Raw genomic sequence first — 25,958 nt, forward strand, 5'->3', positions numbered from 1 at the left:
TGGCATAAGGTATTCTACAACGAGTAGATGAGTGGAGAACTCTTCTTGTGAAATATTTCTGGACTTTCTCAGCTGTGCTAATATCAGATACGTAATGTGAGTTCCAGACAGATGAGCTGTATTCGAGTATTGGTCTAGCAAATGTTTTGTATGCTCTAGTTATTAGTGTGATATTACCAGAGAAAAAGCTACGTAGGATTAGGTTAACAACTCTTAATGCCTTTTTGGCTATGTAGTTACAGTGGGCTCTAGCACTTAGGTCATTAGAGATGAGTATAGAGATGTTTTCAGCAATTCAGCAACAAAAGAGAAGTAAAAATGGACCGACTTCTCTTCCTATAGTGCACTGATGATGTTTTCTAGTTTGGGTAATGAAACATCTGCAAGAAAACAAGCAAGCACAGAGATCCCTTAAGTCGGCATTTCCTAATAAACCCCAAACTTCCCTTAGTATCATAGTTACTTAAATGTATCTAATTCTTATGATCCTCTTGATGGAGTGTTAGTTACCTTGTAGTGTTGAAAGGGCTTCCGCAGAAAGAGCAGAAGAGTTATTGTAGAGGGGCTGATCTTAAATAAGTAGTCAGTCTACTGTAAGTTCTATCTGCTGGAGGAAAAGATGGCAATCCATTACCATAAGTCAGGACAAAGTCAAACTGATGCAGAAAATTGATCCCATAGATCAGAAAGTTTCTAATGAACTATTAGGAAAGAACAGAGGATATGTGCAAATAGCACTGGTGCTTGTAATATGGCAGAGAGGACACCCAACTGTTGATGTTGCCAAAGGCAAAAAGAACATCTGGTATTATAAATATACAGATACCCACACTGGTATGTGGAATGTCAGAACAATAAATCAAGGCAAATTTAATATTGGCAAAGCAGAAATTTCAAGACTGAATATTGACATTCTGGGAATCAGTGAACTGAAATGGACTGGAATGGGTCACTTCACTTCAGAGAATCACCAGATGTTCTGTAACATGAGCTTTCAAGAACTCGGAAGCAGTGACTGACAAACATTCCTGGCAAAATAACACCCATCGGAACATGTAAGCAACTGAACAAATTTGCAAGAATGAAGTCCTTATGACTGCAGCTTCTTCTGTTCAGTTAGATATAACTGTAAAACTTGCAGATAAACCAGAAGATATCTACTGCTACAAAACTAGCACACTGCACCAGGATATCAAATTGTGACAAACTGTAAGCATCAGCAGTTCCTGTATTGAGATAACATATGTTTATCACACGGCTTCTATGTTTTGCCATCAGGTTACAAAGAATGAAAAGAATATCCAAAAATTGTGAGCTTATCAGGGAAGTTATTCATTTTAACATGTGTTGTTCATTTAGAGACATTATCAGAACTGTTGATATGCTGCCAAGGTAGGGCCCACATTTTATTCCATAAAAGCCCAAATTGGTGCCAAATTAATTTTACAAAGTTAGGTCCTAATACATTTATTTGGTATAAAGCTGCATGCTTTAGTTGGAGGATTTATTTGTTTAGCATATGGCTTTTCTGTATTCTCACTAATGCATCTTGCCTTCATAAAGTTTGTGGTGCTCAGAACTAGAAGCCAAAAGGTTGGAGTGGTTTTAATTCATCCACTTATATGTAATCTTCATGTTGAATCTGGCATCTAACTTACTAGTATAGCAGTTGTTAAGCCATACAGGGGCACAGTAGGGGTACCTACAAGGGCACAACTGCAGAGAAGACCTACCCAAGTGCTAATGACTTGAGGGTGGCAGCTGAAGCTCTGCATTTAGTTCCACATACTTTCTAGAATATGTTGTTGCTAATATTGATTTTTTGCTGCTTGTTTCTCTAGGTGTATCTTATAGGAGTGTATCCAGTGCTATGTTACTCCAAGGTACTTTGGATGGGATCATAGGGGAGTAAGTTGTTTAAGTAAACCTTTGGAACTTCATATGCTGTTGGAGGATATGGAATGCTTTCACTCCCAAGGAAACACACCATTGTCCAAGGACAGGCACCTCATGACTCAAAAGTTGAAAAAGTTTGCCAGAGGTCAGTATGGAAATAGCAGATATTGTTCACAAATTCTGTTTAGAAAATGTTTTTCCCAGTGGATGTTTCATGTGAAATTTTGCACACACCAAAAATAAAAAATGTCCATATTATTTCTGAAGAGCGGACTGCTACATTTGTGGTCCCTTGCATTCATTTCCTTCATGTTATTAGGTAACACTTAAATAAGGCTGTAAAGACACATTGTACTCTATTACAAAACTTTTAAGAAAAAAAGCTGAGTTGGAATGTGTTATGTCCCTGGAACTTGCCAAAGTCCCCACCCAGGTCCGTTCATGCTGCGGGGGTGTTTGCTGCCCCTCATTGGCTGGCCTCCCTCGACGGCCGGCTATAAAAGCCAGCTGCAGGGTCCGGCCAGCCGCTGATCGCTGTGAGCCTGCTCCAGGCAGGGCTAGCACGTTCAGTCCTTTATTGTTTCAATAAAGTCTTGTTGCATCCATGCCCTGGTCTAGCCTCTCATTGCTCAACTACAACACTGGCGACGAGGATGGGATGGCTACCAGAGGCAATCCGCAACAGCTGAAATCACTAAAACCGCTGAGCCGCAGCCGCGCCGCCGGAGAGCTCGGTCAGCAAGAGCGAAAGTAATAAGCATCTGTAGCCGCTTGGTTAGCAAGCTACAGGGGAAAGTGAAGCGCTGCGAGCCGCAGCCGCTCAACACAAAAGAGCGCGAAATTCAAACGGCTGTCGTTTGGATTTCTTGCCGGAATACAGCTGTGCTATTATTCCGAGTCACTGACGCTTACGCAGGTGCGAAATTTGAAGCGCTATCAGAGGCGGCTAGCCATCACCGCCTACGCTCTCCAGGAGCGCGAAATTCAAAACGCCGCCAACAGCCGTTGCAGCTTAGCCACAATTGCTAGCCCAGAGAGAGAGCAGAGAGGTTCTGTGGAGCCTCTCCAGAGCTGTAGTCACTAGCCTGACAAGAGCACAAAGTGCCATTTTGTTGTCCCAGAGAGATTTCACAACAGCATAACTTGCAGAAGTCCTCATCATGAACTCCAATCCAGCCTTCCCACCGTTCAAGCCGGATGAAGAAAAGTGGGAGTCATACAAGAATCGTTTTAACCACTACATCGATGCTATTGGTCTGGCTGATGCTGGGGAGCACAGAAAAAGTCATTCTTCCTCAGTTATTGCGGGCCGTCGTTTTTGATACCGCCACAGCACTCGTTGCTCCACGTGAGTTAAAGAATGACCCCTGGGCAGAATTGCTAGAGATTCTCACCAATCATTACTCCCCCAGACCATCACAGATCGCGAGGCATTTCACCTTCCGGATGAGGAAGCAAGCGGAAAAGGAAACCGTCAACCAATATATGGCCGCCTTGAGGACTGCAGCCCTCCACTGCGGGTTCGGGAACTATCTAGATGACATGCTCCTCGACCAGCTCGTCTGCGGGGTCAAAGACCTTCACCTCCAAAGGCGACTACTCGCCAGGAAGGACCTCAACCTCTCCCAGGCCATCGAGGAAGCCTTGGCAGCAGAACTGGCAACCCAGTCAGCCACCGAAATTCAAGGTCCCGTTCCCAAACAAAGCTGCGCCACCGTTCATTCAGAAGAAGTAGTCAACGAAGATGATCCCAACGATCAAACGGACATCCACCGCCTCACCCATGCCAAACAACCACAGGCAGGAGCCAGGCAAGAAACCAACAGCGCACCCAAACACATCATCCTGTGCCTATCCTGTGGCGGACCTCACTCGAGAGCTTCGTGAAAATTCAAGGGTGCCATCTGTAACAATTGCCACAAAAAAGGCCACATTGCCAGAGTCTGCCAGGCCGCGCACAACTCAGCACAAAAGGTTCCTTCCTTTTCCCATTCTGGGCCCCAAAGGCAAGTACTAAATTGTCACACTTGCTACCATGCTAACCACACCTGTCACTCTATTAGTAAAATAACACTCTCCATTTTATTAGAAGGTAAACCTTGTTGTATGGAGGTTGACACGGGTCAGCGCTCTCAATCATCTCTTGGAGCACCCTCAAGAAAATCCAGCCCAGACTATCCAGAAACCAGCTCCAGAAGTGCCAGATCACCTTGAGGATTATCAGGAAAGGACATTCCAGTACTCGGCAAAGGCAAGTTCCTTGTTAATTTTAAAGCTTTCAAAGGCCACCTGCCTCTACTGGTAGTTAACGGCAACCTCCCTAGTCTTCTGGGGCTTGATTGGTTCCCCTACCTCGGCCTAGGGTTAACAGGAGTCCATGCTGTCTCAGCTTCTGACACTGACTCCTTATTCACTGACTACTCAGACGTATTCAGCGATGAGTTAGGGTGTTATAATGGTACCCCCATCTCATTTGCAGTTGACCCCCAAGCGGTTCCAGTCTGGCTGAAACCGCGTGAGAGTCCCATTCGCCATTCGGCCTAAACTGGACGCAGAGCTCGATAAATTATTAAAGCAAGGGTCATTGAGCCGACAGACTTCGCCAAATGGGAGGCGCCAATTGTCACACCCTTAAAAAGGATGGCAGCCTGAGAATTTGTTCAGATTACAAAACAACAATTAACCGCTTTCTACAAGTTAGCGCGTACCCAGTCCCGGTCATTCAACATTTATTGCATACCTTTGAGCCTGGCAACATTTTTGCCAAATTGGACATGTCACAAGCGTATCAACAGTTCTCTGTTGACAACCAAACAGCCGAACTGCAGACCATTGTGACCCACAGGGTGCCTTCCGGTGCAAGCGTCTCCAGTTTGGCGTAAGTGTTGCCCGGGCATCTTCCAATCCCTCATGGAGCGTATACTACAGGGCCTCCTGGCGTAGTGCCCTACTTGACGACATATTGGTCTCGGCCAGGGACAGGCCCCAACTCTTCCAGAGAGTCAGAGCAGTGTTAGACAGGTTCAGACAGCATGGCCTCAAATTAAAAAGGGAGAAATGTGCCATTGCCACTAGACAGGTGGACTTTCTGGGCTATAGAATTGATGCCTCAGGCATTCACCCCCTAGAATCCAAGGTCAAGGAAATTCATGAGGCACCCGCCAACCACTAAAGCCGAGCTACAAGCCTTTTTGGGATTATTGAACTTTTATGCATCATTTCTACCTCACAAAGCATCAGTAGCAGAGCCTTTACACAGGCTCTTAGATAAAAAATCACCTTGGCACTGGGGACACAAGGAAGACACCGCTTTTCATGCAGTCAAATCACTGCTCACATCAGACGCGGTCCTTATTCAATTTGACCCACATCTTCCATTGGTACTAGCCGCGGATGCATCCCCTTTTGGGATTGGCGCCGTATTAAGCCATAGACTACCCAACGGCTCCGAGGCACCAATCGCTTTCTTTTCCAGAATGCTCTCAGCAACAGAGCGTAACTATAGTCAAATCGACAAGGAGGCTTTAGCCGCAGTGGCATGATTAAGAAATTTCATGAATTCCTGTTTGGCCACAACTTCGAGCTAATCACGGACCACAAGCCTCTCCTGGGTCTTCTTTCTGGAGACAAGCAGACTCCCCAAGTGTTGTCTCCCAGAATGACGAGGTGGACCTTGTTCCTGGCGGCTTATTCGTACAAGCTCATCCACCGCCCAGGAAAAACATTAAGCCACGCAGACGCCCTCAGCCGCTGCCCCCTGCCAGCTCCAGCTGAAGACCCGGCCCCGGTCCATGCCATCTTCGATGTCACCGAGCTCGACCTTCCTGTCACCGCCTCGACATCGCCACCAAATCCAAGGCGGACAAAACCATCGCCCAGGTACTGGACTGGGTGAGGAGGGGGTGGCGGGCTCTAACCTCGCAGCCAATTCACACCTTTTAAGACCCGTCAACAGGAACTGTCTAAGCATACAGGGCTGCCTGTTGTGGGGCACCCGGGTTGTCATTCCGGCCTCGCTTCGCACACCAGTCTTAGAGGCACTACACGAGGGCCACCCGGGCATCGTCCGGATGAAGCGTTGGCTCGGAGCTACGTCTGGTGGCCTGGCTTGGACGACGACATCGTCAAGTGGGTAAGCTCATGCCAACCCTGTCAGGAATCCAGACCATCCTCCAGTCACCACCCCACAAAGTGGGAGAGCGCCAACGCGCCTTGGTCAAGGCTACACATTGACTTAGCGGGTCCAATACATGGCAAAACCTTCTTGGTGGTCGTAGATTCATACTCTAAATGGATCGATGTGGCCCAACTATCCACGACCACCACGCAAAGCAGTTACCAAGGCTCTGACCCGCCTATTCGTAACTACACGGGCTACCAGATACCATAGTTTCGGATAATGGCCCCCAGTTTGCCTCAACAGAATTTAGCCGTTTTGCCACAAATCTTGGCATCCGACACATCTTCATGGCCCCCTTCCATCCTGCCAGCAACGGACTGGTGGAGAGAGCCGTTAGATCCACAAAAGAAGCGTTAGCCAGATTCAGCAAAGAAGATTGGCATCACAGACTCTCCCGCTTCTTGCTAAGCCAACACTCAACCCCTTGCATGGTCACCAACAAATCCCCTGCTGAACTTCTGATGGGTGACGCCTAAGAACTGTGTTGGATAGGCTCCACCCTCACTGTTGCCCTGACACCCCTCTCGCTTCAATGACGGGGTCAGAGATTTTGTCTTGCAGGAACATGTCTTCGCAAGGAACTATGCCGGAGACCCACTGTGGATTCAGGAGTGATAGTAGCCATCACCGGTCCCAGGTCGTACCGAGTCCAACTGGAAGACGGCCGCATCTGGAGAAGACACCTGGACCAGCTAAGGAAGCGACAGGGTACCTTCGCCAGTGCCGGATCGTGGGCTCAGGTCGACCCCAGGTGCCACACCAAACTCTCATCGAAGACCATGCCAGAATCTCTTCGCCACCACCACCGGACCAAGGGAGCAGGCAGTGAGCCGGGACTGCCCGATGGGTCCGCCACCTGAACCAGCAGACAGGGCCACGACATCACCGACCAGAAGCACTACACGGTACCTGTGCAAACCTCAGAGCGAGGCTGCACCCCATCACCAACCCCACCGGGTTCCTTGAACTCTGAGACACTTGGTAACTCACTGGAGTTACGACGCTCGGCGCCAGCACAGACCGCCCGCTTATTTAAATGACTATGCGTGTTCGCATCTGGGGGAAGGGTGTTATGTCCCTGGAACTTGCCAAAGTCCCCACCCAGGTGCGTTCATGCTGCGGGGCGTTGCTGCCCCTCATTGGCTGGCCTCCCTCGATGGCCGGCTATAAAAGCCAGCTGCAGGGTCCGGCCAGCCGCTGATCGCTGTGAGCCTGCTCCAGGCAGGGCTAGCACGTTCAGTCCTTTATTGTTTCAATAAAGTCTTGTTGCATCCATGCCCTGGTCTAGCCTCTCATTGCTCAACTACAACAGAATGGATCAAATAACTTTTGGATTTACAGACAACAGGTAGTATCACAGACACAGTAGAGTTTAAACTGGGCACCAGTTAGGATGGTAAAAAAGGGTTTCCCTCAAGCAAGTAGATGTAAACTTTCAAATGACCATCTAGTCGAATGTGCCCACAGAAAGAAAGAAAGGGAGTTGGATAGTGAAACTCACATGATTATAGAAACCCAGGTGACCTTCCCTTGAATAATGAATATGCTTACACAGTGGAAAGCCCCATCTTCAGCTGTTTCTACTAAATGCAATGTCTTCATTTTCCCACTGTTCAAAGCTTCTCAGTTGTTTCTTGCAGTTGACATTATTCTTCAGACACATAGATTATTAAAAGCATGTTTCTGTAAAATGTCTGTGAACGTATATTCTGTCTTTCCATCCAAGCCAGTGATTAAGAATGCAATAAAAATGAGAAGACAGATATATTAAAAACAATGTTTTAAATGTAATTCAAAGTATAGCTAAGCAAGATGATGATGAAAAGGCAAAATCTGTACGTGAACAGAGAGGTTATATGTTCTACGTGATGTTAATATATAACCTAACATGTTCTAAATGTAAAGGCTAAATGTAAATAATTTCCAGGAAATTTAACTGGTAAAGATATTGCTGCCAAATTGCTGGTTGTGAATGGATTCTTGATATATGCTATTTGAACTGTGTTAGTTGTTTGTAGGCTTAATTCAAAATTCTGAATGACTTGGAACTACATATTTGAAGAACTTGTGTGTTCTAGCTGGGTCTTTCTCCTTAGTTTACTATCAGTTGGGCCTTTTTGGCTCTACCAGCTACTACAATCTCTTGCCAAAGGAAGCCCAACTTGCCATAAACAATATACCTTCAGGTTCCAAGTGGAGTTTGGCTCTTTCAGAGTCACTTGGAAGTGGCTGAAAGTTCTATTAGACAAGTTGTGTTTTCCTGGGTTTAACTGCCATTTCTTGTTTGTCTTTTTTCCACTGTTACAGTGGTTTGTTTTGGTTCATTAGCTGGAGATATATATCTCCTGTGGTTACCACAGACTGTAGCTGATGGCTTAGTGGTAGCATTGACAAGACTATCTGACCTAAATGCCTGCAATTATTGGTGCTAACATTTTCATTCTACTAGGCTGGAGGCATTGCATTCTGCGAAAATTAAAATAGTCCCAAGCAATCCCACCTCCCAGCCCCACTCATGTGATAGTCCTACTATATTTCTTAATTTAATTATTACATTGAGTATTAGAAATTCTAGTTTTTTTCCCTCCTCTACTCTAAGTATGCTCTAATTTGGTCACATATAGAAGTACTAGGTTAGCATGGACATCATGTTCAAATGATAAACATTCCTGGTTTTGCAGCTAATAAGAATAGACCTCCAAGTGAATTATAGTAAACATTCCAATAAAAAAGTAGAATATCCAGTTTGCAAAGTTTCTTGGACACAGGAAGAATATATATTTTGAAAATATTCCTTCAGTTGCCTGCAATCTCAAATTACATATTAGAGCATTGTAAAGCTGAAAGAACAGCTGATATATAACAACTGTCAAAAACTTTTTGCCAATTTTTTTGCCAGCTGAATAACTTATTGGTTTAAGGTAACATTCAATGAAGGTATAAAAACCCAAAGTAAAAGAGATGGAAAAGCAAGAAAAAGACTACTAAACTGCACAGCTAATATGAGCATAAACATAATCAAGAACAGATTGTTGGTGTCAATTCAGAATAAATTAAAGCATTTATAATTTTAAAACCATATTGCCAATGCTTAGAATAAGGACAAGCCAGCTAGAAGATGAACAGACTTGTTGCACTCTATCATTTTGTAGAGATTGTAAAATATTTTTCCACATTTCAATGTTGTTGTTGTTTTTAATCGGCCATTCTGTAAGATTTTAACTAGGCTTTAGATGACTTTTCCCATAGTTCTCATAAAATGTGTCCAAAAAGTGAAGAATGTGATTGTTTTATACTTTATTGCCCTGCTTAAAATGCAAACATATTTTGAAAATTTTGAGTGAAACGTATAAGCTCAAGATCCACCAAAGATTTGAGAAGACCCATAATGGAAAGTTTTTTGATGCTACCATGTAAGCGAGTAGAATGTATTTATGAGGGATGAGGATTAGTTTTAATGGACCTATAACTTGGGTCAGCAAAACTCAAACAATTTCAATATGGCTTCAATCAACTCCAGAAGGCAACATTTTCAATTGGTACATAGAAGCAAAATATTATTTTTCCTGTGTATAATCCAAGGCAAGCAATAATCAAAGACCGGAGCAAACAACAAGAAGTCAACATAAAGCAGATAGTCATAATTAAATGCAATAAGAAGCAAGTCTGCAAAACGTTGCTCAAGCTGAGGAGATAGATTTGAATATTGAAGGTTACACATCCTTATGAGTTTGATCACGTACACCTGAATATATTTCTGAACTATAAACTGTTCCAGATGACTAACTCTTTCCATCTTCTAGCTCTGCTGAATCAAAATTAAAATGCACCTGGAGTTATTCTGAATTGTTTTGACTATTTTCAGATTTGCTTGGAAAACTGGACTTTACACACACACATTTTTATGTGAATAGAGCTTGTGGAGAAACTCAATGCTTACTGTTTGAGCCAACTTTCTACACTTGCTAAGTACAGAGCAAAACCTGCCCATCAGTTGCTAGACCATTTCTGACTACTTAATCTTACTCAGGGTCCAGAAGTAAGCATACATCTCTTCAGGCTTTGTTTTTAAAACAAAGTAGTATATGTTCATGTGCATCCAGGGTTATCAAACATCTGGCAAAAGAAGGCCATGTCTTTGTGTTCTCTGATAAGCATGGCCTTAAAAGAAAATCTTGTCTAATTTTTTTGAGTATTTAATAAGCTTATCTCTTCCTGAGCTGCTTTTCTCTGAGGTGTAGCACTTCCATAATAAGTGCTAACCACAAGTTAACACACTTTGTTCTGTGACCTTAATTAGTTGCTTAGTGACCTACTGCTGGCTTGTGTTGTTGCCTGAAATTTAACCTGTTAGGTGGTGAAGGCTTTTGCCTTCTAACTGGCTTTTGCACATTCCTCTCAAGATGTATTCTCCATTTTGTGCCTGCCTACTCACCAGTAATTCCTTCCTCTCCTGTGAATATAAATAAAAATTTCCAATTGCTGATGTCCTGTTCTGCCCGATCAGAAATCTGGTAACTCTATGTGTACCTGTATTCTCAGATGGCAAATTTCTGATGCCTTCTGGTTTCTCATGCTGTCACACTGGGCTAGCAGTTCCATACCTGTGTTCCAGAGGTGGTATTCAGCAGGTTCTGACCAGTTCTGGAAAACTGGTAGCGGAAATTTTGAGTAGTTCGGAGAACCAGCAAATACCACCTCTGACTGGCCCCGCCCCCATCTATTCACTGCCTCCTGAATCCCAGTTGATCAGCTGGATCTTCTTTTGTTGCCCTGCACAGGAGAATGGAGCTAGAAAGCAGGTTAGTGGGATGGGGAGGGAATGGAGATTTTACAATATCCTTCCCCTGCTATATCTACCAAGCCACACCACACCCACCAAGCCAAATCCATAGAACTGGTAGTAAAAAAAAATTGAATCCCACCACTGCTGTGTTCCTTTAGTGAGGCCAGAATGCTGCTCTAATGCAGGGGTGTCCAACCTTGACAACTTTAAGACATGTCAATTTCAACTCCCAGAATTCCCATGGTTGGCTGGGGAATTGAAGTCCCCAGGTCTTAAAGTTGTCAAGATTGGACACCAGAGGTGGTATTCAGCAGGTTCTGACCAGTTCTGGAGAACAGGTAGCGGAAATTTTGAGTAGTTCAGAGAACTGGCAAATATCACTCTGGAGATTTTACAGTATCCTTCCCCTGCCACGCCCACCAAGACACACCCACAGAGCTGGTAGTTAAAAAATTTGAAACCCACCACTGTTGGACACCCCTCCTCTAATGTGATCTCAGAAGTGTGTCAAACCAAGAATATTCTCCAACAAGAGCAGAAACGGCTACTTCTTTTTTTTTTTTTAATAAAGTTTTATTTGGGTTTTCACACATACAAAATACAAGTAAAACATCTTTTTTGAAAATAGCATAGTCCCGGGTTGAACTTCTTTATACAGACACAAAACTCAATTTCATGCTCCTTTTTGTATTCTATTCCATATCTTATACTATTTTACATTTTCTATATAGTTTTTCCCCTCTTTTGATTTTCTCAATTTTAATTTGATTATCTCATCTCAGTTCAAATCATTATACTTATACTTTTGTCTGTTCTGTTTCAATTTCATATTATCTTTTCTCATTAAACAAGTTTTTTCCTGTAGTTACTAATTGGAGTATGACACCCTTATATCTTTTAATTACATCCATTCAACTCTTGTTTAAAGTTCAACATATACCTTCAGGTTATGACCTTCAATATAATACATAATACATAACTTCCAATCGAATTCTGCTTGGTACATTCTTATAATACTATATTCTTACAAAAAAAGATTGTAAATATATGTAATGATAAACCCTCATTCTGTTCCAGTTCAGTTCTATCATTAATAATCATTAAAATCTTAACATCTTTAACACTTCTTTTCAATTAAATATCATACTTCCTTAAAAACACATATAATCTCCATAATTAATTTTTCCCTTATTTCTCTTCACATATGTTTTATAAATCATTAAATATACCTTTTATTACATTTATTTATTGATAAGCATTCCACTGAATTAAGGTAGCTATTTTATCAGACATTTTAATCATACATTGTTTCATATTTTCTAAAATTATTTCTGTTTCTAATATAACCATACTATCTTACGTACCAATTCCAAATCTCTATTTCTAAAAACTGAAATACAAAGCCAAAAGAGCCTCTCCCTTCTTGTGCATCTTCTTTGTACTTTTTAAGTTCCATTTTCAGTTCTTCTAAAAGTGGAGCCATTTTAAACACTTTTAAACAACCACCCGATTGATTTTAGTCATTCAAAACAATAACCAAAAACCCAGAAATCATCAAGTAATCCAAATAGTCCCGAGTTATATCTTCTTATTTCTTTTTCGACTTTTTCTTCCTGGGGTTTTTGTTGCAATATTTCAGTTAGAATGTATCTTTTGGAAGTCTTGTTGAGATTTTGCTATAAGTTCTTTTTTAATTCCAGGCAGTCTCCTCCCTTCCAGATCCTGCCCTTTTATTCTTCCTCTTTCCTTTCCTGTTTTCAAAAGCTTTTAATTATCCAGAAATCTTTATTATCCCTTTGACTTTTTATTTTCAGCATTAAATGCCTATGGATGTCACAATATCTTACTTAAGTCTCTTAGCTGTCAGTATAGGAAAAAAAGAAAAAAAGCCAAATCTTTTCCCTTTTCTCTCTCCTTCGCAGCTTAAAAATCTTCTTAGGAAACAATGTTATTGTTTTTTAATAGTTTCAATTCCAGGGTACCTTATTTGTTGCTTTTGCTGTTTGACCCGGTCAACCAAAACTTTCTCCTCTTATCTTCCACCTGCACATTCTTTTCCAGTCGAGTTCTTCTTTGTGGTGGCCATTTCTGACCACCGCTGCAACCGCCTTCGGGAAAGGGAGTAATGGGCAGCTGGGGAGGAGAGATGCGGCTCTCCTCAACCCTGCAGGCAGTCTCCCCCCTCTTCACCACCTCTATGGGGTGGCTTAGCCCCAAAGCCAGCCAGCTCAGGGCGCTCCAGCGGCGAGCACGGATCAAAGCCTTGCAGAGACGAGGTTTCGGTCTGTCGCTGAAGAAGCTCAAACCGGAAGCCAGAAATTGCTACTTCTGAAGCAGCATTTCTACATCAATTCAGCAGCAATGGCACTGGGGAATATCAGAATTTATTTATTTATGAAATTTCCATGCTGCTCATCTCCCCTACAAGGTGATTCTGGGTGGCTAGTCATCCCACCCAACTAATTGACTGCATCTCCAACTAGAAGTTCTCAATTCTCTCAAACTGAGAGCATTCATCCTTCATAATATCAGATGTATAGATTACTGTAAGGCCAAATATTTTCAAGTTATTTCATTTTAGAGCTTAGGGACACAATACTGACACTTCAGAAAAGCTAAGGAAAATGGTAGCTTGTAGAGTTTGCTTCCAAAAGATCTCTTATCTATGAAAATAGAGAGATCAGCTTAAATGGCAGGCTTCATATGGCCTCTTTAGACAGATGTGATGAGAGGGAAAGTGAGAAATATTGCTGAGTATGGTTGCAAAGAGGCCTGAAAACAATCAGAATGATAGTTGAACTCAAGATAAATTCCTATTTCCATTAGTAATATATAAATTGTGGTAATATCTTCCAGAAAGACTACTGTCAAAGCAAAAGGAAATGGAATTTTTGTACTAGTCATTTCATTACAGAGTGCACTGGGATGTTTTGTAGTTGAGATAAATGGCCTGCTGTCTTCATATATTGAATGCATTGAAATCCACAGCATAAAATACAGGAAGGTAGCAGGAAACAGCTTGGCTAGAAAAATGATGAATATTCCAGCAAGTTTTTTCCCCCCTTTCAGGATGCTGCTAGAAAAGGTGGAAGAAATAACAACCAGTTGTGACAGAGGAGGATCTCCTATATTGGTGCTGCTTATTAATTTACATAGTGGTTACTATCACTGTACTTTCACCCAGGATTGCTACTCTTTCGTTTTGCTCCACACTCCAAAAGCAGCAGATGCAGAGAATCAGATTCCATCTATGTTGGGAAAGCATTATTGAATGGAAAGTGCTTGCCGGTTTCTTAAACATCAGGGATCCCTTGAGCCAGTCTCTCTTGGAAGTATAGCCAACTTGGTTGATTATTTGGGAAGATTGTAGGTTCTTAGCAACTCATGGATGTTTTACAATTATAGTTCTCCAATGGAGGCTGCCAGAAAGCACTTAACTATGAGTGGTTCACATGCTGGAGGACATAAACCAGTGCTTTTGAAACTTGGCAACTTGAAGATATATGGACTTCAACTCCCAGAATTCCCCAGTTCCCCCATGACTTAAACTTTCTAGTAATTTTCAAGAAAAAGCTCAGATGTTCCTGTTTGGGACAGTTCATGAACTTTTGGATTACAGTAGTGACTTGTTATGCACCATTTATGTTCCAAAAAGAGAATTCCAGGTTTATACAGATGGTAAATAAAGTCTGCTTTGAAGGAGGCATTTTACTACCGTAGGAAATCTTTTACAAAGGCTCCAGCTACAAGTCACCATGGCATCATTCAAGATAGTGGTGGGATTTAAAAATTTTTTACTACAGGTTCTGTGGGCGTGGCTTGGTGGGCATGGCAGGAGAAGGAGACTGTAAAATCTCCTGTCACAGATGGTATTTGTTGGTTCTTCGAACTACTCAAAATTTCCGCTACTGGTTCTCCAGAACTGGTCAGAACCTGCTGAATACCACCTCTGATTCAAGATATTATGTGCTCTTCATTGCTTTGCTCAGGACCACCCATGAAAACATATACCTGGCAATCACATCAAGGAGTACCGCAAACACGTATCAGTGCATTCTTTTTTGGAGTTTGTCTGCTATTACATATGCACAATGTCCCAGAGAGCTACGTTAGGGTTAATCCTACAGGTCAGTAATAAGGCCTTATCAGTGATGTCAAGGCTCTGTAAGGCTGGAGTTGCTTTATCAGAGTGTTGCATATTGGTGCCATTTACAAATCCTCAACTATCTTTTTCTAGAAAAAAACTGCATTGGTTCAGGAAACAACACTAGAATATGTAATTCTGGTTTTAATGAAGATAAGTGGAAAGTAAAATCCAATGTGTAAAGTATGGACATAAACCAAAAATAATGATAAACAACGATGCCTTCCAGTGTTTTCATACAGTAGTCATATTTCTCCATTGGCAATATCAAATGGAGCTCATAGACATGGAAGCCTGGAAAACACAAACTTTGTCACACTTTGGAAATTGGTTATTTATATCCGGCTCTGTGGCTGCTTCCAATTTTTTTTATTGTTTATTGCTGGGAGAACCTGCAAGTTTGGCTTAATATCAACAGTGTTCTTCATGATTTTTTTTTCAGTTGTTTTACTTCCCAAAATGTTTGGACTTTAATGAAGAGACAGTACCCAATAAAATGGTATCAGAAAGTATTATTCAGTACAAAAAGGTACACCCACTTTAACCATTTCCTATTGATTACTTGTAACATCATGTACCCAGCCAATGCTACAGAGGTGTAAAGTCTGTCCTCATTACTGTAATTTTGGCATGTTGAAGGTCTGCAATTGTGCAATGCAACACTGCTGCAATGCAACACTGCTGCAATTGTGCAATGCAAGAAAATTATACTTTCATTTAGATTTTCCATATTAAATGGAGAGGAAGTACAGGGAAGCAAGACACTTTCATCCAGCTAGATTGGAGGGTCTCTGTCTAAATATGCAAGGTATCATCAGTCTACTAAAAAAGCTTCCCAGCAAATTGGAAAGCAAAAAGTACTAATTTAGTATCCATACAGCCGTATCTACATCCTGTACTTTTTAAACACATATGAGAATTCTGTGCGTACACATGGTTCATCTGAGCAGAGGCTACATCATTTCTTTAAACAATTTGGTTATACAGGAAGGATGTGACAGCTTGGTTCCACATGTGCACTGGAGAACTGCACATGTATCTCAAAGTATCTCAAAGATCTCTTCTTAAAAAACAAGTAACGTATTGCCATATCGATGGGATTAGGATGTTAACAACATAAATTAAAATGTAAAAATAAGTCCTGCATAATATCTGGCTATATGTTAAATCAGAAGTGGGCAATTCATTTTCCTAAGAGGACGCATGAGCAGCTGAGACTATTGTGGAGGGCTACAGATACCCCACCTCATGACAATGTCACTTTGTAACCCCTGCCGAGACACACACTCAAACCCGCCAATGTCCAGCTGATGCCACAAGCCGGACAGGGACAGCCAAAAGGCCAGATATAATGCCCAGGTTTGTGTAATAATATTGTTGGTGAAGGGCTTTGCTTCTGAAAAAAAAATGAGATACTCAAAATCTGAGTGACTCAAGCTATGTTTGGAGCTCTTGCATTTTTGTCCTTCTTTTGAAGGTTGTGATCTTCAAGTGATATTATGAACTGTTTTGAAACTTTCATCTCTTCAAAAGTTAATGTGATACTGTTCTTTGTGAAAAATAAGCCTCAAACCCACCAGGTTCATGGAATTCATTCTCAGAGTTTGGTTTCTAGGCTAAATAAACATGTGTTTGAAAAAGTCTAAAAAAGATTTCAGTAACTGATGGTTTTGATGTTCGAGCTATCTAAATTTTCAAATTTAGGCACATATTGTGCAGCTAGGGGACAGGGTGTACTAGTTATGATATTTTATGTTATATTGCATTTAAAATGTATTTTAAAAATAACCACCATGGGAGGGAGGGTATAACTGAGGCTATGTGGACAAGGGAAGAAAGAGGTAGAATTAATTTTTAACTCTTCTGACATTACAATTTTGTGTAGCCTTGTACATAATATGGCAGATAAAGCAGCTTCGGTTTCACTGTAATCGAATGCTTTTTCTCTTCCACGTAAACAAGTTTGTGATTTAGACTTCAGAAGAGCATCTGAAGTTCTTTTAATGTACACTTGCTTAAATTTGTATTGAGGTTAGAATCTCAACTACATTAGAATATGGACCAAATTATCCACTGTTGCTGAAATGTGCCATGCGCAGACTTCTCTGCTGAAATTTTCCATTTTCCATTTTCTCTTTTCTTTTTCTACATTTTCTATTTCATTAGAGTTCAATGTCATCCACAAGAATAAAAGCCTGAGTCATATGCAATTAATGTATTGTGCATAGTATATTTTTCACAGAATATTTTCAGAAGACTTGTTATGAATAGCACCTTTTACATAAACATTAACCCATAAACATATTTATCTAAATTCTTTTCTTTACAAAATCTCAGTTTTAAAAAATATTTCTGCAACCAGACTGTACTGGTTGTTGATTGTGCTAGCTGAATTTACAGAGTGACCTGTTATATTTTGTTCAGCCATGTGCAAACCCCTAGAAGAAGCTGTGAGCAACCCTTCCATTTGGTTTTCAGGGGTGTTTTGTAACACAGTGCAGCTGTAAGCCAACATTCTGAAGCTCACAACCCAAAGTGGATAACAACAAAGAATTCTATTAATAGCAGTGGAAAGTGGTTACCATTCCATAATGCAAGCACAGCGTGCTTAAGTCATCTTCTTTCAAGATATATCACAATTCCATTTTTTTCTGTGTGGTTAATCAAATATATTAGGCTTCACTGAGCATAGATAACTGCTCATTTCAGTTACATTTCCAGGCCTATTAGAACCAAGGAGAAAAAGGCAGGACAACCCAAATTCATCTCATATACAGGTGAAACTCGAAAAATTAGAATATCGTGCAAAAGTTCATTTATTTCAGTAATGCAACTTAAAAGGTGAACCTAATATATGAGATAGACTCATTACATGAAAAGCAAGATAGTTCAAGCTGTGATGTGTCATAATTGAGATGATTATGGCTTACAGCTCATGAAAACCCCAAATCTACAATCTCAGAAAATTAGAATATTGTGAAAAGGTTCAATATTCTAGGCTCAAAGTGTCCCACTCTAATCAGCTAATTAAGCCATAATAACTGCAAAGGGTTCCTGAGCCTTTGAATGGTCTCTCAGTATGGTTCAGTAGGAATCACAATCATGGGAAAGACTGCTGACCTGAGAGTTGTGCAGAAAACCATCACTGACACCCTCCATAAGGAGGGAAAGCCTCAAAGGGTAATTGCAAAAGAAGTTGGATGTTCCCAAAGTGCTGTATCAAAACACATTAATAGAAAGTTATGTGGAAGGGAAAAGTGTGGAAGAAAAAGGTGCACAAGCAGCAGGGATGACTGCAGCCTGGAGAGGATTGACAGGAAAAGGCCATTCAAAAGTGTTGGGGACTTTCACAAGGAGTGGACTGAGGCTGGAGTCAGTGCATCAAGAGCCACCACACATAGACGGATCCTGGACATGTTGTATTCCTCTTGTCAAGCTGCTCCTGAACAAAAAACAACGTCAGAAGCATCTTACCTGGTTTAAAGAAAAATAGAACTGGTCTGTTACTCAGTGGTCCAAAGTCCTTTTTTCCGATGAGAGCAACTTTTGCATCTCATTTGGAAACCAAGGACCCAGAGTCTGGAGGAAGAATGGAGAGGCTGCAAGATGCTTGAAGTCCAGTGTGAAGTTTCCACAATCTGTGTTGATTTGGGGAGCCATGTCATCTTCTGGTGTTGGTCCACTGTGCTTCATTAAGTCCAGGGTCAACGCAGCCGTCTACCAGGAGATTTTGGAGCACTTCATGCTTCCTTCCACAGACGAGATTTATGGGGATGCTGACTTCATTTTCCAGCAGGACTTGGCACCTGCCCACACTGCCAAAAGCACCAAAACCTGGTTCAATGACCGTGGGATTATTGTGCTTGATTGGCCAGCAAACTCATCTGACCTGAACCCCATAGAGAATCTACAGGGCATTGCCAAGAGAAAGATGAGAGACATGAGACTGAACAATGCAGAAGAGCGGAAGGCCGCTCTTGAAGCATCCTGGTGTTCCATAACTCCTCAGCAGTGCCACAGGCTGATAGCTTTCATGCCACGCCGCACTGAGGCAGTAATTGCTGCAAAAGGGGCCAAAATCAAGTACTGAGTACACATGCATGCTTATACTTTTCAAAGGTCCTATACTGTTCTATGTACAATCCTTGTTTTATTGATTGCATGTAATATTCTAATTTTCTGAGATTGTGGATTTGGGGTTTTCATGAGCTGTAAGCCATAATCATCACAATTATGACAAATCACGGCTTGAACTATCTTGCTTTGCATGTAATGAGTCTATCTCATATATTAGTTTCACCTTTAAGTTGCATTACTGAAATCAATGAACTTTTGCATGATATTCTAATTTTTTGAGTTTCACCTGTATGTCCTGAAGCAGAATAACCAAGCAGCACCATTGATTTAGGATAAGGGCATCATTGAGTTCCAGTGAGCTTCTTCTCATGTTTCTTCTGTGAGGGATGTTTGTTTTCTTTCATTTCCAGATGCAGTTGCTCCAAGTCCTTCAATGGTAGTTGTTCAAAAGTTGTGATGAAGAGCTCCAGAGGATCGCAGAACAGCTACCACTTCCCTGGAATTGTTACACCACACTCATACCAGCCCACATAGTAATAGGGTGTCATATATCCAATGCGTCCAAATGATACAGGTTCTTGTCGATACTGGCGATAATAACCTGAAGAAACCAAAATATTGAAGTTAGTATCTTAATAGTAGCAGAGGGATGTAATCAGTTTTTTAATTTTACTTAATACCTTTAATTTTAGTTCAATAATTAATTTAATAAAGAAAATGAACACAGAGGAAAAGAAGTGACATACACCTTGCTAACTGAGCTTTCTTCAAAAATACCCAATTGTCTCCTTGTGTTATTCCTTATGGCATGTAATTTATCCTATTGTAGAAACAGGTTAAATACACTTCTTTCTACTCTGCTATATGCAGGTTTGAAATAGAAGGGAATTACAATTTCTTGGCCTGTAATTTTTCCACCAGCTCTTCTTCTTCCTCTTTTTTGCTGCATGATATCCGTCAACAATAATCCTGTGCTTCACCTGGTCTTTGGTTACTTCTCTTTCTACATTACAGATGTTCAGTTTTGCTGTTGACTGAAGGTCCCTTTCTGAAACAAATGGAATTGGTGTGGGGCCAGTCTAATTTCTTTCTGACTTGTAGAAGTTCTTTCACTCATTGTTCCTTTGTTTGAGCTTCCTTTCTTGGCTATTGCAAGAAGTGGCCTTATATCTCAAATCTGAAAGAAAGCTGTTGAAGCCAGATAGATCTTTATATTTATACCTTATCAATCTGACACACAGATCTCCTTCTATAATTGTAGACCTGTTGGAAAACTACCAGCCAGATGAAGAGAGGGATCAAGCAGGGAATTAGGCTTAAGTCATTGCACATCCACAAAAGTTCTAAGACTAACTTCTCCTAAGTTCCATGGCACCTTATCTGTTCCCAAAATAAGGCAAACTGAGCAGATTCTTAAATTATAAGTAAAATAGAATAAAGTAGCCAACATACACCCTTCACTTGTAGCTCTGGTTGCTTGCGTCTCACAAGATTAGGGCCAAAGAAATACGTTGCATAACTACATTTTTATTCTCAAAACTGCTTGAGTGCATTGAGTAGCTATATTTATTTTATTTATTTGTTTATTTATTTATTTTTGTCAATTGCTTACAAGATAATAGGTATTAGTAAAAACATAGTTTATGAATACATGGATACATATAAGAAAAATAAAAGAAAATAAAAGAAACAATAGGACAGGGATGATAGGCACGTTGGTGCGCTTATGCACACCCCCTACAGACCTCTTAGGAAAGGGGTGAGGTCAATAGACAGTCTAAGGTTAAAGTTTTTGGGGTTTGGGAAAGAAATCACAGAGTCAGGTAGAGTATTCCAGACATTGACCACTCTGTTGCTGAAGTCGTATTTCCTGCAGTCAAATTTGGTGCGATTAACCTTGAGGTTGTATCTATTGTGTGCTCTTGTGTTGTTAGTTGAAGCTGAAGTATTCATTGACAGATAAGTCATTGCGATGTATGATTTTATATACCATACTTAGATCAGACCGAAGACAGCGTAATTCAAGGTTTTCTAGGTCTAGAATTTCAAGTCTGGTGGCATAAGGTATTCTACAACGAGTAGAGGAGTGGAGAACTCTTCTTGTGAAATATTTCTGGACTTTCTCAACTGTGCTAATATCAGATACGTAATGTGAGTTCCAGACTGATGAGCTGTATTCGAGTATTGGTCTAGCAAATGTTTTGTATGCTCTAGTTATTAGCGTGATATTACCAGAGAAAAAGCTACGTAGGATGAGGTTAACAACTCTTAATGTCTTTTTGGCTATGTAGTTACAGTGGGCTCTAGCATTTAGGTCATTAGAGATGAGTACTCCAAGATCCTTGACAGAGTTTGGATCGTCAAGGCACTGTCTGGGTTATTGTGAGAATTAGAACAACCCACAGTAATGTATGCCAATTTGAACAGACAGAAACATTATGTGTCACATAATAACACAGCTTGCCATTTCACATGTTAGTGGGACTCGTTCCAAATTAATAGGCAGAGACAACTGTGTCCTGTTCTGATGTACCATTAATGCCAATAACGCTTTCATGTCTTTTCTATTAAAGTAGGAATGGCTCTTGCCATTTGCTCTGTCCCATGATTGGGTAGACCAGTTGTCCTGATAGACCAGTCACACCGGAGAAAAACCACTCCAAGTTTAGTATTACAAAATCAAAGTTTTTGAAGAACTCGGCATAAGCTGCCTTTACAACCTGTATGGCAGAGATGGCATTCAGCAAGTTCTGATCAGTTCTGGAGAACTGGTAGAGTAGTTCAGAGAACCGGCAAATACCACCTCTGACTGGCCCTGCCCCCATCTATTCTCTGCCTCCCGAGTCCCAGCTGATTGGCTGGGTCTTCTTTTGTTGCCCTGCACAGGAGAACAGAGCTGGATATCAGGTTAGTGGGGTGGGGAGGAATGGGGATTTTGCAGTAACCTTCCCCCAGGAGTGGGGAGGGAATGGAGATTTTACAGTATCCTCCCCTGCCATGCCCATCAAGCCATGCTTACGAAGCACACCCACAGAACCGGCAGTAAAAATTTTTGAATCCCACCACTGTTGTATAGAATGTAAATCTCCAGGGCCCCATCAAATTAATTTTGCACTTATTTTTTTACCTTGAATAGGAGGCAGAGCATTCACATAAGACTGTGGTCCTGTCCGTCCATCCAGGTGTGAATCTACAAACTGACAGTGATCTTCACCTCTTCCCCAACTATCCCCAATGCTGTAAAATGTATCTGGAAAAAAAGCGAGGAGGGTGAAAAGCACTTAGAATGAGTTTGCTGCAGCCAAGACTAGTATAAACCCAGGGAGAAGAATCTTCTGCCCCTTCCTTGGTAGTAAACTTATTTATTACATTCATGAATTTCTGCAACAATAGAAGCATTGTAATGAAATAATCCACTGACCCATTATGAAAGTTTGCCAGTGGTCCTTGCCAACATTCTTGCATTCGATCAAAAATATTTGGCTAAGAATCGCAGTTAAAGTTCTCTTGCCTTCAAGTGGCACATTTGCCATTGGGCTGGCAGCAGTCTTTTTGTATTGTGGTTACCTTTCTCCAATGAGTTAGGAACAATTAATATGTATATAATGAAGAACTTGCACTGAAATGAGGTAGCAGAATTTGTATTCCACATAAAACAGAAGAAGATGGTACAAATAGCCATATATGAATGCATGGAGAAATATTTTTCTCTCCCTCACTGAACTGAACCAAGTCTGAAAATTACAATTTGAGATGAATAAATGAGTTTATTCCCAGATTGTGTTTTTTCCCATGTGTAAACCCTAGTGGTGTACACATTTTGACTGTACTTTTTAAAAAAAAATCACTTCTAGGTTACATGCATACTATTTTAAGCATTTCCCCCTAAAAATAACCCATTTAAAATATTTTCTATAATGATTTAAAAATTAAAACATAACTATTGCTTCTTGGTCTGGTTCTGATATGTTTCTTTTTTTAAAGGTGAGATTGGTTCCATTTAGATCCGAGTTAAAATATTACAGCATCTCTTTATTCACTTGCTGAAAATGAAGTAGTATCTCTCTGATTTTTACAGATGTGAGGAAATGTGAAATCTCCAAATTTCCACAACTGCAGTGAATTTAACTGAAATGATTGAGACTGAACTGATATTTTGTATTATGCAGCAAAATGTAAATCCATTGTCTTGCATGATCCTACCTAGGGCATAGCACTGTTCAAAGCAAAGCATTATGGAATGACAGAGTAGCCTACTAAGACACAGGCTTGTTACTCTTTGAAGGGGGACCCAAACCACAATTTTAACACAAAAGAGGAAAATGTGTAGGCATCCCTTGCTCAAGCTAGGAAGGTACTCCACTGCAAAACATTGTCTTTTTTTTTTCTTCCTGCTCCATCTCACTCACTTGAAAGTGGATAGAGAATTCAAATAATAGAATTACCCCAAATTATTAAAACAGACTCGGAGACAATCCAAAGTGTTTTCAATTTATAACTTGGATAAAATTAAAAGGGGAAAATTGGGGGGGGGGGGGAGATGATGTCATTTACTGTGTGCCAGCTCATAGCTCAGATGCATTTTAATCATACAAGTTAATCACATTTATTTTTGAAACTTTACTGTAACTCACTTGAGCGCTGCCAGATGACCCAAATACATACCTCTTAGATCATCACTGAGGTAAATCTTGTATCTCAATGAATTACAAAGAACAACACCTACAAATTTCCTGTACCACGTCCGTTTCACGTATTGCTTCCCGCTGCATTCTGAGTATGTGGGATCATATTTAAAATTGAATGGGATCCAGATGGGTTCACCACCTACAAAACAGGTTAAAGGCTCAACTACCAAATGTAATAATATTAAACAACAGTAACTTAACAATAACTTACTAAACGCTACTACTTGACCAGACCAGTACACGATTTACTAAAACAGATTTACTTCAATTTGGAAGTGATCATGCAAGCATAGTGTTATAAGTGGAAGATTACTAAATGCTGAGGAAGCCTTTTGTTTCCTTCATTATGTTCTCTCCACACCACTGCAAAATGTCTGGAAAAAGTCTGAATAAGTACTAATGCTAATAATAAATCTGAATAACTCATTCTACTAGAGAGAAGTTCCCTAAGAATAGGCTCCATCACGAGTCCAAAAACTCAGAAGGCTAAACTTCAAATCCTGGTGACCAACTCAGATTGGAGCCAGCAACACTATCCTGGGACACGTATATTTGCCTTCATTCAAAGTCTGAATGGTTACATAGCAAACCACAGTCTGAGCACCACGAATCAGAAAACACTTCAGTATATATTCAACATTCACAACAAAATCTGGTACCGTACAATATGCTCCTGAAGATTATAGGAATTATCTACCTTTCTTTTTGAAATCAACTGTCCTTATTTTACAACTTGCGTGCTCTGACATGTAAACTTAAGCAGTAATGGACACTCCTTTTTTTTTTAATAATTAGTTTTGAAGTATAAAAGAAAACACTGAAGAACTGCCTTCTCAGACTTAAAAATCAGGCTAGTCTATATGTATGGGAGAGACCACTGCCTGCAACAATTCAGGAAACCATTAGGTTAATTTGCACAAAATACTTCCAGTTTAGGGTCTGATTTAGCTGGCTCCCTAGCAGATGATATAATAGCACATAAAAGCACCTTCTTGTTTACAATGACCTTCGCTTCTAAAATATGAGCTTTCCTTATATTCTCCAATCTCTTACACTGGTGTCAGTTGTCCCATGGCATGAGGACCATAATTTTTTTTTTAAAAGGAGGGGCCCAGCACTATTTGGTCTTTTCTTTAATAGGTTCTTTTCAATTTGAAAAAAGGCATAATCCTATAAATATCCATCAAATGAGGAATAACATGCAAAGATAAGCCCATTGAGCTGTGACTGAAATTTCTACATCAAACTTCTCACTTTACCTAGCATTTCAGCCACAATGTTATTGGAAAAAGGAGGAGTAGGATAAAAAAGAAAGAAGAAGGAGACCTATACAATGAATCTGGATCACAACACTCCACATTCTTGCACTGTTCATCAGCAGCGTGGTTTCCCATGAAGAGGTGCCAGTGAAATCGACCATATACCACTACAGTTGCTGTTGTGAAGCCAACCAGATGGTTTCTGTTATGCACTCAAAAGCAACTTGCAAGACTCATTTGGCACTTTCTGCATTTTAAATATTAAACATGAAAACCCAGGAACAAATTACGATTCCAAAACATAATTTTAATCCATTGTACAATAACACTGTGCTAAAAATGTATTAAATGTCAAGTGGCTAATCTAAGCTGGCATTGTCTTGAATTGTATAAGGAAAGATGCACTGCAATAATCTAATCTAAATTACTTCTAGAACTATAGCAAACACACAAAAGACACTAGCCTGAAATATTGTTTACTAACTTGACAAACAGATATAGAATTCTGTTCTTCTTCTACTCCAAGAGCTAATAAACTCTTTGGAGTTTCTTTGGAGTGTAGCCTCTCCTTCAAATTTTGATGTCATATTGGAACTTTTAATATCACAGAAAGCAAAATGACTAATTACACAGAGAGCAATTATACTGACAGTACTTACATTTTAATTACTGTAATTTAATTATAATAAACTGGATTAAACAAAGTATAAGTCTCTTGCAGATGGCAAGAGTACTATCCACTACTCCCTTTTAAGGTAGACTAGACTAAGATGCAAGGGTTATGAATGGTAATATTTTATTATATGGTTACGGTAACAGAATCTTGCAACTCTGAATGTGTTTCCCCTCTATCTTTATAAGAACTAGGGAAGAACATGTCTGAGATGCTTATTCAAATTATATTTCTGCTCTGGACTCAATTTTCTTT

General features: G+C 40.5%; 1 protein-coding gene and 1 long non-coding RNA gene across 5 annotated transcripts in view; both read right to left on the reverse strand.

The window, feature by feature from the left end:
* LOC148127690 (uncharacterized) overlaps positions 1–25,958 on the reverse strand; it is a 288,673-nt gene that overhangs the window by 51,373 nt on the left and 211,342 nt on the right. The gene's annotated exons all lie outside the window — the stretch shown is intronic.
* FNDC1 (fibronectin type III domain containing 1) overlaps positions 17,217–25,958 on the reverse strand; it is a 77,590-nt gene continuing 68,848 nt past the window's right edge. For all 4 annotated transcript variants that reach the window (XM_026705076.2, XM_087938834.1, XM_087938832.1 and 1 more), the window contains exons 18-20: positions 23,749–23,910; positions 22,211–22,333; positions 17,217–19,684 (exon numbers count right to left, since the gene is read on the reverse strand). In XM_026705076.2, coding sequence (XP_026560861.2) covers positions 19,569–19,684; positions 22,211–22,333; positions 23,749–23,910 — 401 coding nt within the window. In that variant the 3' untranslated portion in view covers positions 17,217–19,568. The remainder of the gene's footprint in view (positions 19,685–22,210; positions 22,334–23,748; positions 23,911–25,958) is intronic.

Source organism: Pseudonaja textilis, chromosome 1 (assembly GCF_049901715.1).
Source record: "Pseudonaja textilis isolate UNSWEBS1 chromosome 1, rPseTex1.2, whole genome shotgun sequence".
Taxonomy (NCBI): domain Eukaryota; kingdom Metazoa; phylum Chordata; class Lepidosauria; order Squamata; family Elapidae; genus Pseudonaja; species Pseudonaja textilis.